General features: G+C 36.6%; 1 protein-coding gene across 6 annotated transcripts in view; it reads right to left on the bottom strand.

The window, feature by feature from the left end:
- Nucleotides 1-1,024: 1,024 nt before the first annotated feature.
- The window catches only part of LOC125645450 (zinc finger protein GLI4-like), a 67,398-nt gene continuing 53,699 nt past the window's right edge, over nt 1,025-14,723 (bottom strand). For all 6 annotated transcript variants that reach the window (XM_048870970.2, XM_056140749.1, XM_048870969.2 and 3 more), the window contains 10 exons: nt 13,467-13,684; nt 10,412-10,538; nt 10,138-10,283; nt 9,644-9,793; nt 9,147-9,311; nt 8,747-8,908; nt 7,570-7,845; nt 7,329-7,446; nt 6,811-6,909; nt 1,025-6,695 (listed from right to left, as the gene is read on the bottom strand). In XM_048870970.2, the coding sequence (XP_048726927.1) occupies nt 4,426-6,695; nt 6,811-6,909; nt 7,329-7,446; nt 7,570-7,845; nt 8,747-8,908; nt 9,147-9,311; nt 9,644-9,793; nt 10,138-10,283; nt 10,412-10,538; nt 13,467-13,684 (3,731 nt within the window). In that variant the 3' untranslated portion in view covers nt 1,025-4,425. The remainder of the gene's footprint in view (nt 6,696-6,810; nt 6,910-7,328; nt 7,447-7,569; nt 7,846-8,746; nt 8,909-9,146; nt 9,312-9,643; nt 9,794-10,137; nt 10,284-10,411; nt 10,539-13,466; nt 13,685-14,723) is intronic.

Genomic DNA, 14,723 nt, shown 5'->3' with positions numbered 1-14,723 from the left:
ATCAATTTCATAAATCCCTAAACAATACAAAATCAAAAATAGGGCAAACAAACACCAGAGGTGGGATCAGGTGCTTAGAAGGAGTAAGCATCCCCCTATTGACCGGTCATCCTCACCATGAACAAGTAAACTGAACAAACACTAGTTAAAATCATTTTCTTGGGAACCCCCCCCCCCCCCCCCCAAAGACAAACGAACCACACCTCCCCCAACATGTCCTAACAAACATATGATAACATTTAACCCATCAACAGGCTGTATTTGCAAACAAAATCATTATATCGATAATAGAATTTGGGAAATGCTGACTTTAACAGTCTTTTGAAACACAGGTAACATATCCTTTATTAGTCAGTTGCCGTCTCAGTTTAGAAATTGATCATATGCAAAACATGCTCGAGTGCATCAAATCAACTGGGAGACTTGTAAATAAATATGTTAATCGAATTGCTACATAAATATGAGAAGTTGACAAAAGAGAAGCTGAAGTCATCAACTGAAGTTGAATCACAAGTTTGCCATTGACATCCATGTTCAGCAAATCAACCAAATAGGAAGCAGCTGGATGTGATGAATTTCAACTTCACCGGGACATGATGAATCGACAAATGAAATAAATGCATTGAACATACAAGATCAACATGTCAGGTCGTACGTGCAGCACAAGTTTGTAAATTATATGGTACACATAGCTGCCGGATTCACATATTCCCAGTTTTTAGCACCAGAGACAGCCAATACAGTGAACGTTTGTTTTTATGATTAAGCTCCATGAAATGTTTATTCAGATTTTTTAACAAAATCAGGCTAGTAATGCGAGGCAAATAATTTATGCAATTGAAACAAACCCGAATCCTTTCATGTAAAAATTCCAGGTGTGTGCATGTGTTATACATGCATTTATACTGGTACCCCCCCCCCCCCTCCCCTCCTCATCTTCTTGTGCATGTACTTCTACATACATTTAATGTACCACATTTTGATTAAATTACACCCCCTACTAATAAGTAATAACCATGGACATATTGTATTAGAATTTTATTGAATCATAATATGACGCATGTAACATATATAACTGAAAACAAACATTGGGCATTTCACTAACATTTTGTTCAAGTTTAGAAATTTCTCTTAAAAAGAAATCACAGAGAAATGCAAGTAGTCAAATTCTTCAATTAGAAGGAAAAAAAAAAAAAAAAAAAGAATTACGAAAACTTGCATAGGTAAACATGTCAGCATGCATTTAATGTGATGCTATGTCAATGTTATACACAAATGTTATAAAATGAAATTGATAACTTCAGCATGAATATATGATGAATATGCACTAAAATGGTACAAAAGAAAATATATTGTAAGTACAATTAAACGTCTCATGTAGTAATAGCACTTCAAAAAAAAAAAAAAAAAAAAAATGCGATTTCAATATCACCAAACAACCATTCGTAATAACTATAATCTCAACAATCGTAAAGTTCTGTAGAAATACAATAATGCACCAAATATAGCAAAATAGGAGATTCCAAACCTCTGAAATAAGCACTAACCTTTACAGAAAATACCCTAAAAACTGTCATACAAAACTACATCTTACAGCAATTCCCATTTAAAAATATAGGTATTGATGTTTGGTTTTGAACCCTAATTAGGAGATTCATAATTATCTTTAGGTCCGACTCTAAAACAGCACTACCTTCATGAAAACCCAACTTTATGGCACATACTTGGCAAAACTGAAAAATTTCGAGTTATGACTGAAGTATGATGAACACAGTGGATTCCTACATATACTGAATGACAATTAATGGTCACATATAGCACAAATTACCGTTAATTCTCTTCAATCAGGATATCCTGTAATATTTCAAAGTTTTGAGCATGTATCATTTTCAAGTGTTACTTGGTATGGGCACACTGTACAAAGCTTTAAATTCAACCTTGGTTATTTTCAAGATTTTAGAACAAAAGAACAAGGTACAATTGTGTACATAAAAGGTCCCAAAAATTCTGATTTAAATGTGTCTTGAATCAAGCTTGATCTGTGTTTTGAATAAGTTAAATACATGCCAAGTATACTATCTCAACTTAAATAAAAGTTATTTCTTATCTAATATCATTATTACGTCATGAATAAGAGTTTTTCCTGCCTTTTTTCAAAAAGAGCTTGACAGCTGTTAAATTTCATCCAGATTATTGCTTAATAGGAAAAGGTGTGCCCATTCGTTGAGCAAAATGAAATTAATATATATTGTGAATTAAGAGAAGATGAAAAGTGTGTTTGAAAATAAATTTGCTCGATGCATGGGCTGTAGGTTTTCTGAAAGGAAAACACCCTGAATTTATGAAAATTTTCATTGATTTTTGGCAATTTTATGCCAACTTCACGCTCCTGTCCTACAACACAAAGCAATTTTGGATCAAATTAAATGTAGTTTGAATTTGCTTATATATTCCTTATTTGAATGCCAGATTTTGGGACTCCTACTAAAATCATCTATTTTCTGGGCCAAATGACTGTAGAAACTGTCCCTACTTCTTTGTTTTCACTAACCCAACTTCACAAGATACCATTGTGTTTCCAGAAAAAACATGTGTATTTGGTTGTATATTTGAAGTTTTTATATAAAAGTGATGGCTATGCTATTTTCACTGCAGTTTTAATTTCATGGATTTATCCCTCAAACAAAACATATGGCCGTTTACTGTACCTGAAGTCCTATCATCCTTCAATGTGCTTCCTTTAAAACTATGAAATTTCAACTCCATGAAAACAAAGTCTTACAGTATCTAAAAAGAGCAGATTGCATATTTACCCTGTGCATTCAATATTCCTTTCTCAAATACCCTGTTCATAATTAATACATGTAACTTGTAGTATAATTGCATAAATCTAACTATTCAAATATAAATGAGCACTAGTTATCAACAGATCTGTTTACTTTGTTATCTATAAAAATGAAAGAAAATGCATAGTATTTCTGATATCAATCTGTATCAACACACAAAAACTCCCAGCATGCATCTGATAGGTTTGAAATGACATAAACTGTACAAATCTACTGCTTTCGATTATTGAGTTTTCCTTTTTAAACCATTGATAAAGTGCATCTTCATTAAATTTTGCTGCCCACATGAAGAGATCAAATGATGAAGAAGATATATATAATGTGCTTATACCAATCAGTTGCTCAGTTTTTGGCAACTTCTCCAAAATACTATGAATCCATAAAATTTCATGGTGTATCAGGTTGTGTGGAATTCAAGGGTATACTTTTTGACCATAGTGAATAATGATATATGCAAATCAATGAACCAAAGAATAAAATTGAGAATATGCATCCTCATGCTAAAAGATTTGCATTTTTAATTCAACTTTGAACGAAAATGATAACCTTTATTTATGTATACTTTAATGGCTGATTTTATACAAAATGATTCTTTTGTACGAGAAATCAACACAATGTACTAACATATCATTTCTGTAAAAATGAGATATGCCACTAATTATTGTACAACCATTGAGTATTTTGGTTATCATACAACTTTGATTTTGTTTTTGAGCCACTAGTTTAAGAGCACTTGTATAAAAATTTACTTGGATAAAATAATAAAAATATACATTATCTACAAGGCACTTAAAATTTAAACATCTCTTGCAGTTTGGGGGTGGTGGGGGTGGGGGGGGGGGGGGTGGTGAATTTTAATGAGCAACATTAGAAATAAAAAGAGCAGCATCAATCAAATAATTCTGAAACAAGCAAATAGATAAACCACTAAGTCTTCACTATGCAAAAGCGTACAATGAGAAAAAAAAGATAAAATATATGCATTTGATACATAAGACAATGAGATATAAATTTTTAGAATATTTCATGACATTTAATGGTAAAGTCTAACCAATGATGGACTTGAATGCCCAGCTGAATACACAGACAAGGCAGGTAATCAAATAAAACAAATTCAACCCTGAACAGCCAAGTCTCCTCTTTATCAAACGAAGAAACATCTTCATGTAATTTGTTTCTGAAGATTTTCAGCACCAAGTCTATAGGAAGTTTTCACCCATGACATGAAAACACATCAACTTTGTGCAAAGCATCAAATTTCTCCTACGAGTTTTCAGAGTAAAAATCATAATCACTGTTCACAATAACTAAATTTTCTTGGCACTTATAACATTTTTTTCATGGACAGATGTACAAAGAGCACTGAATTTCCTATCCATTCATTCACATTTGCACTACGTGTTTGTGAAGCTGACATAAACATTCATTCTCACATAAATGAGATATGAAACTCAGAAGTCTTCTTTCTTCCAACATTATAGATTACATAAATTGATAATCTCATATAAAACACAAACGAACACATTTCCCCAAGAAACTGAATTTAAGTATATTTCTGACTCAGTTGCATCCACCATTATCAATGCCTCATATTTAAATATTTATTCTCCTCTGCCAATTGTGTCAATACAGAACTCATGTCATTCACCACCATGTTATTTGAATTCATTAATGATGCATTATAACGAAGGGAAGACTGGGATGCAGACCGATGGCTCATAGCCGTGGGCGTGCAGACGTCGGTAATCGAACTCATATTATCCAATAAATTCTCCGATGATATTGAATTGATGTTCTCCATGAATTCCTCAATAATTGGGGCGGGTGGTTGTGGGGGTGGAGGAGGGGGTGGTGCCTCTTTTCTGTCTGTAGAACTTGTCACCTGATTACAGCCAGGGGACATCTCCATCTGTGTTGGGTATGCCGGCTGAGGCATCAGGTGATTTTGAGTGGGTTGATTATTTGTCATCTGCGGTTCCATGTTCATGTTTTGTCTGTACATGACATTTGGTGAATTCTGTTGGTACATGGGCGGGGCTGGAGGGTGGGGCATCATGTTCCCAGATTGATTCTGGTTATACATGATTGGCTGCTGTTGGTTGTTGTACATTTGTTGTTGGTGCTGACGCATCACCATCTGGTTTCTGCCCTTGGCCCTCGATGGAATGTGGGAGGTACTGATATGTGGCACCTGGACTTGAGGACTCTCTGATTCTCGTTTGTTAATCGGTGGTTGGGGCTGATGCATCATGCCCGCCATCTGTTGTTGCATTGCATTTTGAGATAATGGTTTAGGCATGTTTGGGGGATGAGGCATATTTGTAGGGGATTGAAGGGGATTATTAATGAATTGTTGATTAGGCATACCTTGGTTAGTATTGTTCATCGTGTTCCACTGGGTCATGTTCATATTTTGATTCATGTTCATTTGCATTATTTGTGGGTTCGTATTTTGTTGCATAGTCCTGTACATTTGATTTCCGGGCGAATGCTGTGGTACATTTCGATGTGTTAAGTGCATATTTTGGGCATTAGATATGGGACCATTTGGAGGATGAGGCAAGGGAACATTAGGCGGGTGAGGCATTGGTCCACTGGAAGACATGGGAGAGCCATTTTCATAATTAGGTGGGTGGGGCATAAGCATCATATTTGAACCTTGAGGTAGATTCTGAACATTTCCTTGAACTCCTGGTGATATATTACTGAATCCTTGATTACACATAGAATTCATTTGCATATTACCACCCATCATTTGCATATTTTGGTTTTGCATATTTTGCATCACATTTTGGTGCATACTGTTTGGATTCACATCACCACAGTTTTGCAATCTTGCATTATTAAATTGTTGCATTCCATTTGAGATGTTCATCATTTCCTGGTTATTGCCTTGGTTTCCATAGTAACCACCATTGACCTGCATATTGTTATCCATATCTCCTGGTAGAGGCGTGGCCTGGTTCGTATCTTGAGTGAGAATACTTGCTCTGGATGAGGCTGCAATTTCGGTGTCTGCCATGGAGTTGTCCACATGGTAGTAATGCTCGTTAAGAAAGCGTTGCATGTCGTCCGGAATCAACATGTCCTCATTATCGTCCATCATCTTCTCCAGAAGCGCCATCTCGTTGTCCAGCTCCACTTCGTTCTCGTACTCATCATTTTCTTGTACACTGTTATCTGTGGCTATGCTACTCCGTGATGAATTAAATGTGCAGTTGGAGTCTGTTTTTGTCAGTAATGATTTCATACTCTGTGGTACAGGTAAAGGCTTCATCATGTTGAGACTGTGAAACCTCTGGAGACGTTTAAGAGCACTGAAGTTAGGATCCAGTGTCCTCACTGGGTCACTTGCCCTTCTCCTCTCTTGGTTGGGGATCTCGTGTGGCAGTGGAGTTCGGCAAGGTGTACAAGTCCGGGCTCCATCGAGGTCATGTCTTGCTGATAAATACCTCTGAACACGTTCTCGGGACTTGCTTTGTGGGCTGCGTAGTGTCATTGCTTGAGATTGCACTATGAGATTTGGGTGGCTTCCCAAGTGAGTTTTTGAAAACTGGGCAGCCATATTGCTGATATTGCTGATATTACTGTTACTAGATTCACTGGAGCGACGACTAGGACCATGTATGGGTATATTTCCTGTGATATCATACTCATAAGGGGAGTTTGTAATGCTAAGTCGAGCTGATATCTGGGAAGCCTCACTTGAGCGCCTGCTGGAGAACTTGCTGCCTGGCATGAACGGACTGGAGTCTGAACGCATACTGGACATGTAAGAACTAATAGTGCTCGTATTGCTGTCCCGACGGCCCACTCCATATATATTTCCCGGAACCAGCTCATTACGACCTACAGATAGAAAAGTATTTTAATCATACTGCACACTTTTCTGGATTGACTTCAGCATTAGTTAAATGTCAGTCCCATTATATCAATCGTGTATAGAAGTACTACTCATACTCACTGTTGAGATCTTGGGTAAGGCGCTTGATCTGGGGGTTTTTGAGATGAAGAGCTTTAGAGTTGAGGTCTGTGAATGGAGACTGATTACTATGTTGATTACCTGAACAGGAAAACAAAATAACAAATGTCACATGTGGAAAAATTCTAATGAAAAGAGGGGAAATTTTTTTTTTTCAATCAATGTGCTTAATATGATGATCAACTTTGCCTGAAAGTAAAATTGTAGTCAAAGCTGTATGTTCATTTTGCTGAACAATTTCATTCATTTCATTAACTGAAGTGAATGCCAGGTATTCAAAAAAAAATTTAAATTCACTAAAATTGATATCATATCAATATCTTTTTTAAGGTGATACAAACTTCAAAGCAAAGAGATTTCACTTGCATTTGTTTAACACTATGTTGTCTGCCTAGAATTACATGTCAGTTTTTCTGAATTTCTTGGAGACTTGGTGAATAGTGCTCAGATTTACAGTACTCCCAGAAGTTTTCCCTGAAATAGATTTGTTGGTGTCTCACCTGATGTGGTTATCTGAGGTAGTGCTGTTTTGCCTGGTAGGCTTTTTAACTTCTGCTGTAGAGTTCTAGTTGTGTTTAGCCTATTTGTTCTGGCTACAACTGCTGAAGTCCCATGAATCTGGAAAAAAAACAACTTGCAAATTACAAAAATTCATAACTGCTGAACAGCAGCAGAATCTGTTTCATCACTTTTGAGAACACCTGTACCCGACACACGTCATTTAACTGCACCTGTACCTACCTCAACATCCTCAGGTTCTGGAATGTCCTCTTCCTCCTCCAGGTCTCCATGCCTGTCAATCATGTGGGAGGTGTGGTCCTCAATGAGATCCGGTTGGTTGTTACACGTGACATTCACCTCAGGACTGCTGTCTGGGGAGGAGTGATGGTGAGGTCCTGTCCCGCCTCCTCCCACGCTGTCCTGGGACTGGCGACGCTCTCCACCCCCAGTATGGAGGGGTGTCACTGTCAGACACTCTTCCACCTTCCTATGGTTGTCATCCATGTTATCTGTGTCCTGTACAGAATGTAAATAATTAAAAATTACCACCTTTATGCCAGGCTCTGCTTATTTTTCCTAATTTTCTGTAATATTAGGTTGATAGTTTTTTTCGCTATCTTGCAAGCCTTGCCCAATACACTGAATTGACCTATGTAAGGCCTATATTGAAAAAAAATTGCATGTGAAGATTTAAAAAATTGCTTTTTAATATCATCCAAATAGTTCATAAGGAAGCGGATAAGACGCAAGACAAAGAAAGATAACTCTGATGTAAAACACGTTTTTGGATCTGAGACAGGTAAACCTTATTATTTTAGATGTTTGACATGAATAAATGAGGGCATTAACATATCAAGCATACACACAAAACTAATGAAACATAGCAAACTACATGTGTATAGCCCTTTCAATCAATTTTACTGGTAACCAATATGTAAAAACCAATACAGTGGATGAGGAACAGTAAACAATCTGAGTGTGCAATGCTTAAAGTTGGATTAGCAAAGTGGTAATTTCATTAATTGTATCTTCATAATGAATGGCCTGTATCAATGCTTTCGGAAACATCTGTTAGATTTAAACCAGTATAACTTGCACGAAACCCATTCCCTAACGACCTCATAATAGTACTATAAATAGCTGGGAAAGTCTTCGCTCTATCTGCCGAATCAACCAATCTAAGGATTTTTCTTAGAAAATGGCTAAATATAAGCCTTTTGCCATATACTTTACATTAAGACTGTTTCCAAAAATTACGGTAAGTCAAATTATAAACAAATAAGACCATTTTGGTAAAATAATAATTCTCAAACTTTCCATTTTGCTTAAAATGAAGCGATGAGTTTAAATCTGAAAACTGAATTTGCAGTTATAATGCCATGTCATATAAACGTAAAATTTGCTAAAGACAGACAACCTGATCTCCATCATCCCGCCTCTCCTGTTTACAAGAACCGTCACCTTTATGTTTCTTATTGGCATAGAACTCTGGACCGTGGACAGTTTTGACATGTTTCCTAAGAGAGCTAGGGTCAGTGTAACGTTTTGTACACCCTGGAGCCTTGCACACGTAGGGTTTCTACAAAGTATTAGCATAAACAATCAAATATACTAACCCTGTCATGATTTTCAAATGATACAGAATTTTCTCATACTTATCTTGACAATGCACAGGAAACAATCAATTCTTTTTTCACTTTTTATAAATCAGGTTTTAAAAAATCCAGATCAAGAAATTTAGCCATTGGAAGAAGGGTATATATGAAATGATTACGTGGTGCAGTATTAATTTTGGAGCAATAGCAGCAGTGACTCACAGCATTAGAGTGTGTTCTGTTCTGGTGTTTGGCTCGGTCTGAGGCATTACTGAACGCTTTGGTACAGCCTGGAAACTCACACATGTACGGTTTCTCACCAGTGTGGGATCGAAGATGCGTCTTCAAATTTTCCAGACGAGAGTATGCCTTTGTACAGCCCTCAAACTAGGTACAAGAATTCCAAAATTAGCAAGAGAGTAATTATATATATTGTTTATATTCATCTTCTGTGAAACAGTACCTTAAATGCATGTCCATGGTATTCTAAGCATGAGTGCTGACAGATCTTTTCTTAATATGTGTTTCAAAAATCAACAAAATACTTTTTGGAATCTGTGAATAAAGATCTTAAAAAGCTTACAACCTGACTGGCGTCAGCCCACAGGACAGAAGTGCCCGGAGATTGGGCGTAGAATCGAGACAACTGTTGACTACCTCAGCAACTGGGACTACCGTAACAGAATAAATACAAAAACTGGATAGTGAGTATGACTTACAGTACACTTGTGTGGCTTTTCTCCTGTATGGCGCCTCATGTGAACCACCAACATGTACTGGGCTTTGAATGGTTTCTCCTCACGACTGCAGTCCTTCCACCGACAGATAAACATCTTCTTGTTAGCTTGTATATGGTCAATATTTATATGCTACAATTAGAGTAAGCGTTGAATAAATCTCTTGTTGACAGACATGAAACTCGGGTTAAGCTTCGTGTTTCTGTGGTTCCGAGTTGTCACAGAGTCCCAATGTATCAATCATTAAGGACGGATCATCAGGACCAAGTGGCGATTCCTAGCTAGCTGGATTTAAAAAATGGATACCGTTGTGTCTTTTTTAAATGAATAAACCATGCAACTTCAGCAGACACGTCAGAAACAGAACCATAAACTTTTCTACATGTATTTTCATTCCTCTATTTACTTTTCGGATCAGTATGTGTCTATAACTTCTGTTGGTAAATTTCTATTGTAATAAAAAGTTTATAGAGTACCTTCACCAGGTCATCTTGAGTAGGGAACTCGAGGGAACAATTTTCCCAATGACAATTAGTTTCTATAAAGTCAGGCTCCCCCTCCACCGGGACATGTTTTCCTTGAGAGTCAATGGTAGGCTTCTCATCATCATCACGAAGGTCTCCTTACAGAAAAACACAAGTTATCTCTCATTTCTTCACACTCTCCTTTACTTTATAATGAAATATTGCAAATTTTTTGTTTTGAAAAATTACTTTAAAAATGAGCAAGAAATACGACAGATCAACATACTATGAGATCCATGATGTGAATCAGCTTCTTTCTTAATTTTTGACCTTTTGACCTCAATAGGGTTTGGATCAACAGTACTACTGACGACACTGCTGCCTGCCTCCTTAGTTGTCGTAGAAATCTGTGACTGTAAGGAAAAATTTAGACATGTGTTTACCGTTTAAAGATTCATCAATTTGTCAGCTCTTACTGGTACACAGATATATACTTTAATTACTATAACTTGACTGAACGTAGTAACCTTATGATTAATTTTCACAGGTTTCAGTTTCGACACACAGTGTCCAAAACTTATCCACTGAATGTCTACTCAGTGGGAATAACTGCATATTGCACTGTCTTGATAAAACCATCCAATTCATATGTAAATTAGATGCAAGTAATAGTTAATGAATACATGGGCACTGCCAAGTGGATCATCTCGTAAAATGATTCAATATTCTTGTATATCAACCTTTCATCAATATGTCCTTGACCATTGTTCTAAAAACTTCTCCCTCCCATCTAATTATAAGATTAAAAGATCGAAGGGTATTCTTTCTATGGTAGCCATACATACGCTGTATTCAGTTAGCGACAGGCTTGACCTACAACCTTTTGACCCACAATCAATCAATGGCAGCTTTCTGTCCCCTCCTGTCATCTCTGCTGATATCATGAGAAGTGGGTCTTAATACTTGGTGTTGACACTTATTACATTGTAACCTCGACCTTTTAACCCAGAAATCTAATTGTGATATTCCCTTTTTTATTTTGCAGCGTAATTAAAGTTTCCTGAAAAAAAAAAGCGCAGTGTGTACAGAAGTGTACCTCCGTGCCCTTCACACTATCTGAAGTCACAATGTAAAAGTACATCACAACATACAGGTCTATAGTTGTGTAGTGGGAATAATTACTTGTGTATACACATGATTAGCAATTCATATATGTATGTACTTGTTTCCCCATCATGCTGTATCCACATGCAGTTTACAGTCTATGTAACCTGTAGTTAACGTTGTAAACTTTCTTTCTTTTTTGAATTTCCTTCTTTATAAACTGTCTTACTGTTATGCCCTCTGGGCCCAAAATTGGAATAAACTTATCTTATCTAATGTCATTATACTATATAGTATTTTGTCGTTCTTTTCTATTGTTATCAATTGTTCAAGTTGTATAAGTGTCAATTTGCTTGTAAAATGATTTAAAATTTTTTTTCTTTAATATCATATAAGTCTCCTATTTGTGTTCTGGTAGTTCTGATATTGCATTGTGACCTTGACATCACCCCCAGTATGCATAGTCATATAGAATAAAAAAATTTAATTGTGTGTACATAATGACTTGGCGTAGGTGAAAGATGAGGATTGTTTGCTGATTGTGTGAAACGAGGAAAGGAAGCTGTTGTTCAAGCAGATAGTTATGCGAATCTCGCTTAGGAAAGCTACAAATTATTCTGGTGCTGTATATCATCGGTCATGTTTTGCAAAAAATATCCTCGAATTTGACGATGTTTGATTTGTTTGTTTTGATGTTTTCTGCCACACTCAACAATTTTTCAGTTATATGGTGGCGCCCAGTGTTTATTGGTGGAAGAGAGAACCCAGATACAATGTACGTGGGAAGAGACCACCGACCTTCCGAATGTAAACTGGGAAACTTTCTCACTTTCTGGCGCGAGAGGGATTCGAACCCGCGCCGACAGAGGTGAGAGGCCGTGTGATTTTGAGCACAATGCTCTAACCACTCGGCCACGGAGACGATGTTTTAGAATTTTGGTCTAATATTAACAATGTTTATGATTTTCCAATGCAAATTTCAAGTAAATCTAACTATTCTTTGACTCTAATTTCTTTATTATATTTCAATGCCATGGGATCTTTCACTTGTGCTGAATCAATTTATTGCACGGGCCATAGAATGCATAAATATCAGGTCATGTGACTGTTATGATTATGTGACTATAATTAGGGTGTGTGTGTGTGTGTGTTGGTTCTCTCTGGCATATTAAATATTCTATTCCTAATTTCGTCAAACTAATGGACATCTAGGTAGTAACATGGGTTTTGGCAACATAGTAATGAATTTGTGAAGTTTGTTCATATATACTTTACTTTACATACGTTGGGTAGTCTTAACATCGTTATAACATCGGTATATTTTTTGCCTTCTTGGCATATATACTTATTGTATATCATCATATCTTTTATAATTAAATTCTTAGTGATTTGAGAAACTATTTCTGGGTGTAGTTAGACACCTTTAGTATGACAAAAAATAGGGATTGCACTCCTTATATGGCAACCATGACATCATTTCATTTGATCTCTGACAGTAACCTTGACCTTCTGATCTAGAAATCAATAGGAATATTTCTTTCCTATCCTTTATCAATATAGCATGAAAATGGAATGGCATTCTTTAAATGGTGTCCACAACATTATTACATTCAATCAATGATGTGACCTTGACCTATTGAAATAAAATGTGTTAAAACCATTTTAAGTATGATTCTATGTATACTACAGTTGATAAATGTACATTTTAAAATTTTATTTAATTAATGAAAGCAAACATCTCTTTGTGTTTAACTTGTTTACCTGTGTTGTTGAGGTGGCAGTGATGTTTGTGTTGTGTTTACCTGGGAGTGATCAGCTTTGAGTGGTTGTTGTTGAAGTGGCAGTGATGTTTGTGTTGTGTTTACCTGGGAGTGATCAGCTTTGAGCGGTGGTTGTTGAGGTGGCAGTGATGTTTGTGTTTGTTTACCTGGGAGTGATCAGCTTTGAGCGGTGGTTGTTGAGGTGGCAGTGTTGTGTTGCATTTACCTGGGAGTGATCAGCTTTGAGCAGTGGTTGTTGAGGTGGCAGTGATGTTTGTATTTGTTTATCTGAGAGTGATCAGCTTTGAGCGGTGGTTGCTGATGTGGCAGTGATGTTTGTGTTGTGTTTACCTGGAAGTGATCAGCTTTGAGCGGTGGTTGCTGATGTGGCAGTGATGTTTGTGTTGTGTTTACCTGGGAGTGATCAGCTTTAAGCGGTTGTTGTTGAGGTGGCAGTAATGTTTGTGTTGTGTTTACCTGGGAGTGATCAGCTTTGAGCGGTGGTTGCTGATGTGGCAGTGATGTTTGTGTGGAGGGAGGGATTCCCATGTGTCCACCCTGCTGCATTCTACTGTGTGTCATCATGGGTTGTTGCATCATGTGATGCATAAATGGTTGGCCCTGCATGCTGCCAGCAGATGGTCTGAAGTAGGGCAACTGTGGTTGATGTGCAGGACTGACAGCCCCAAAGGATGCTGAAAACAAACACATGCAGTTTCATAATATGTGTCTATGTATGTGTATGTATATATATGTGTATATATATTAAGCATATAATTGGTAATGATTACACCGATTCGATACAGATGACATCACAATAGCCGATATCGCCGATTGGTCAGAAAACCCATATCACACATGTGATAAAAATAATACCATTATCAGCCTCAAGATGCCATATCAGATAAAAATTCTCCCTCAAAAACACTATACTGTATGTATACAATGTTTAAATATATGATAAAGAGAATATTGCATGCTTCACCCTCAGGCTAATACGGGGTCACTCAGGCTGATATGATATATTATGATATCGATTTTAACATGAAATATTCTCCCCCTTTTTCTCTCTTTAGACATAGAGGATAAATATATTTGTAAAATGCATTTTACAAGTAAAAATAAATTGTTCAAATTTCAAACCCGATAATATGATAAGAAGTAGCAAACAAATATTCTTATTTACTTATGTGAATAGTTTGATTCACATAAAATCATATAGTACAATTTACGTACATATATTATCTGTAATTACTTTATCATCAGTGTTCAAGATTTCTAGAGATAGCAAAACTAGAAAACTTTGTTTATCTCCAGAAATCTTCAAAGAAGGACCCTGGGAAGATGGTTTTCTGAACTTGTATTTTCCATTAGTCACCACTTAATTAGCAAAAGCATGAAGGCAATTAAAATGAAAGAAAATAGGATTGCTTTGCACAGAAGTAGTTCTGCAAGTTGTCTTGGAGCTTGCACCTGTATGTGTTCAATGTGAGTGAACTTTGATCAGTATACAAATACTAGGGCCAAAATTAGAAAAGACAGTCAGATTGTTTAGGCCTCCTGGAACCCCACTTGAGATCAGATGCAGTTAAAATAACAAATCTGTAAACTTTGAGAAATTCCATCAGGTCCATTAGACACACAAAATGATTGCCAGCCTAGCTTCAAAGAGATATATCTCTACTAAAACATATACCAAACAAACACTAGTTCCACAGACAATTACCTACTGTG

This window comes from Ostrea edulis, chromosome 6 (assembly GCF_947568905.1).
Source record: "Ostrea edulis chromosome 6, xbOstEdul1.1, whole genome shotgun sequence".
Taxonomy (NCBI): domain Eukaryota; kingdom Metazoa; phylum Mollusca; class Bivalvia; order Ostreida; family Ostreidae; genus Ostrea; species Ostrea edulis.
The sequence above is the reverse complement of the archived record's forward strand: the minus strand, read 5'-3'. Positions and strand labels throughout refer to the sequence as shown.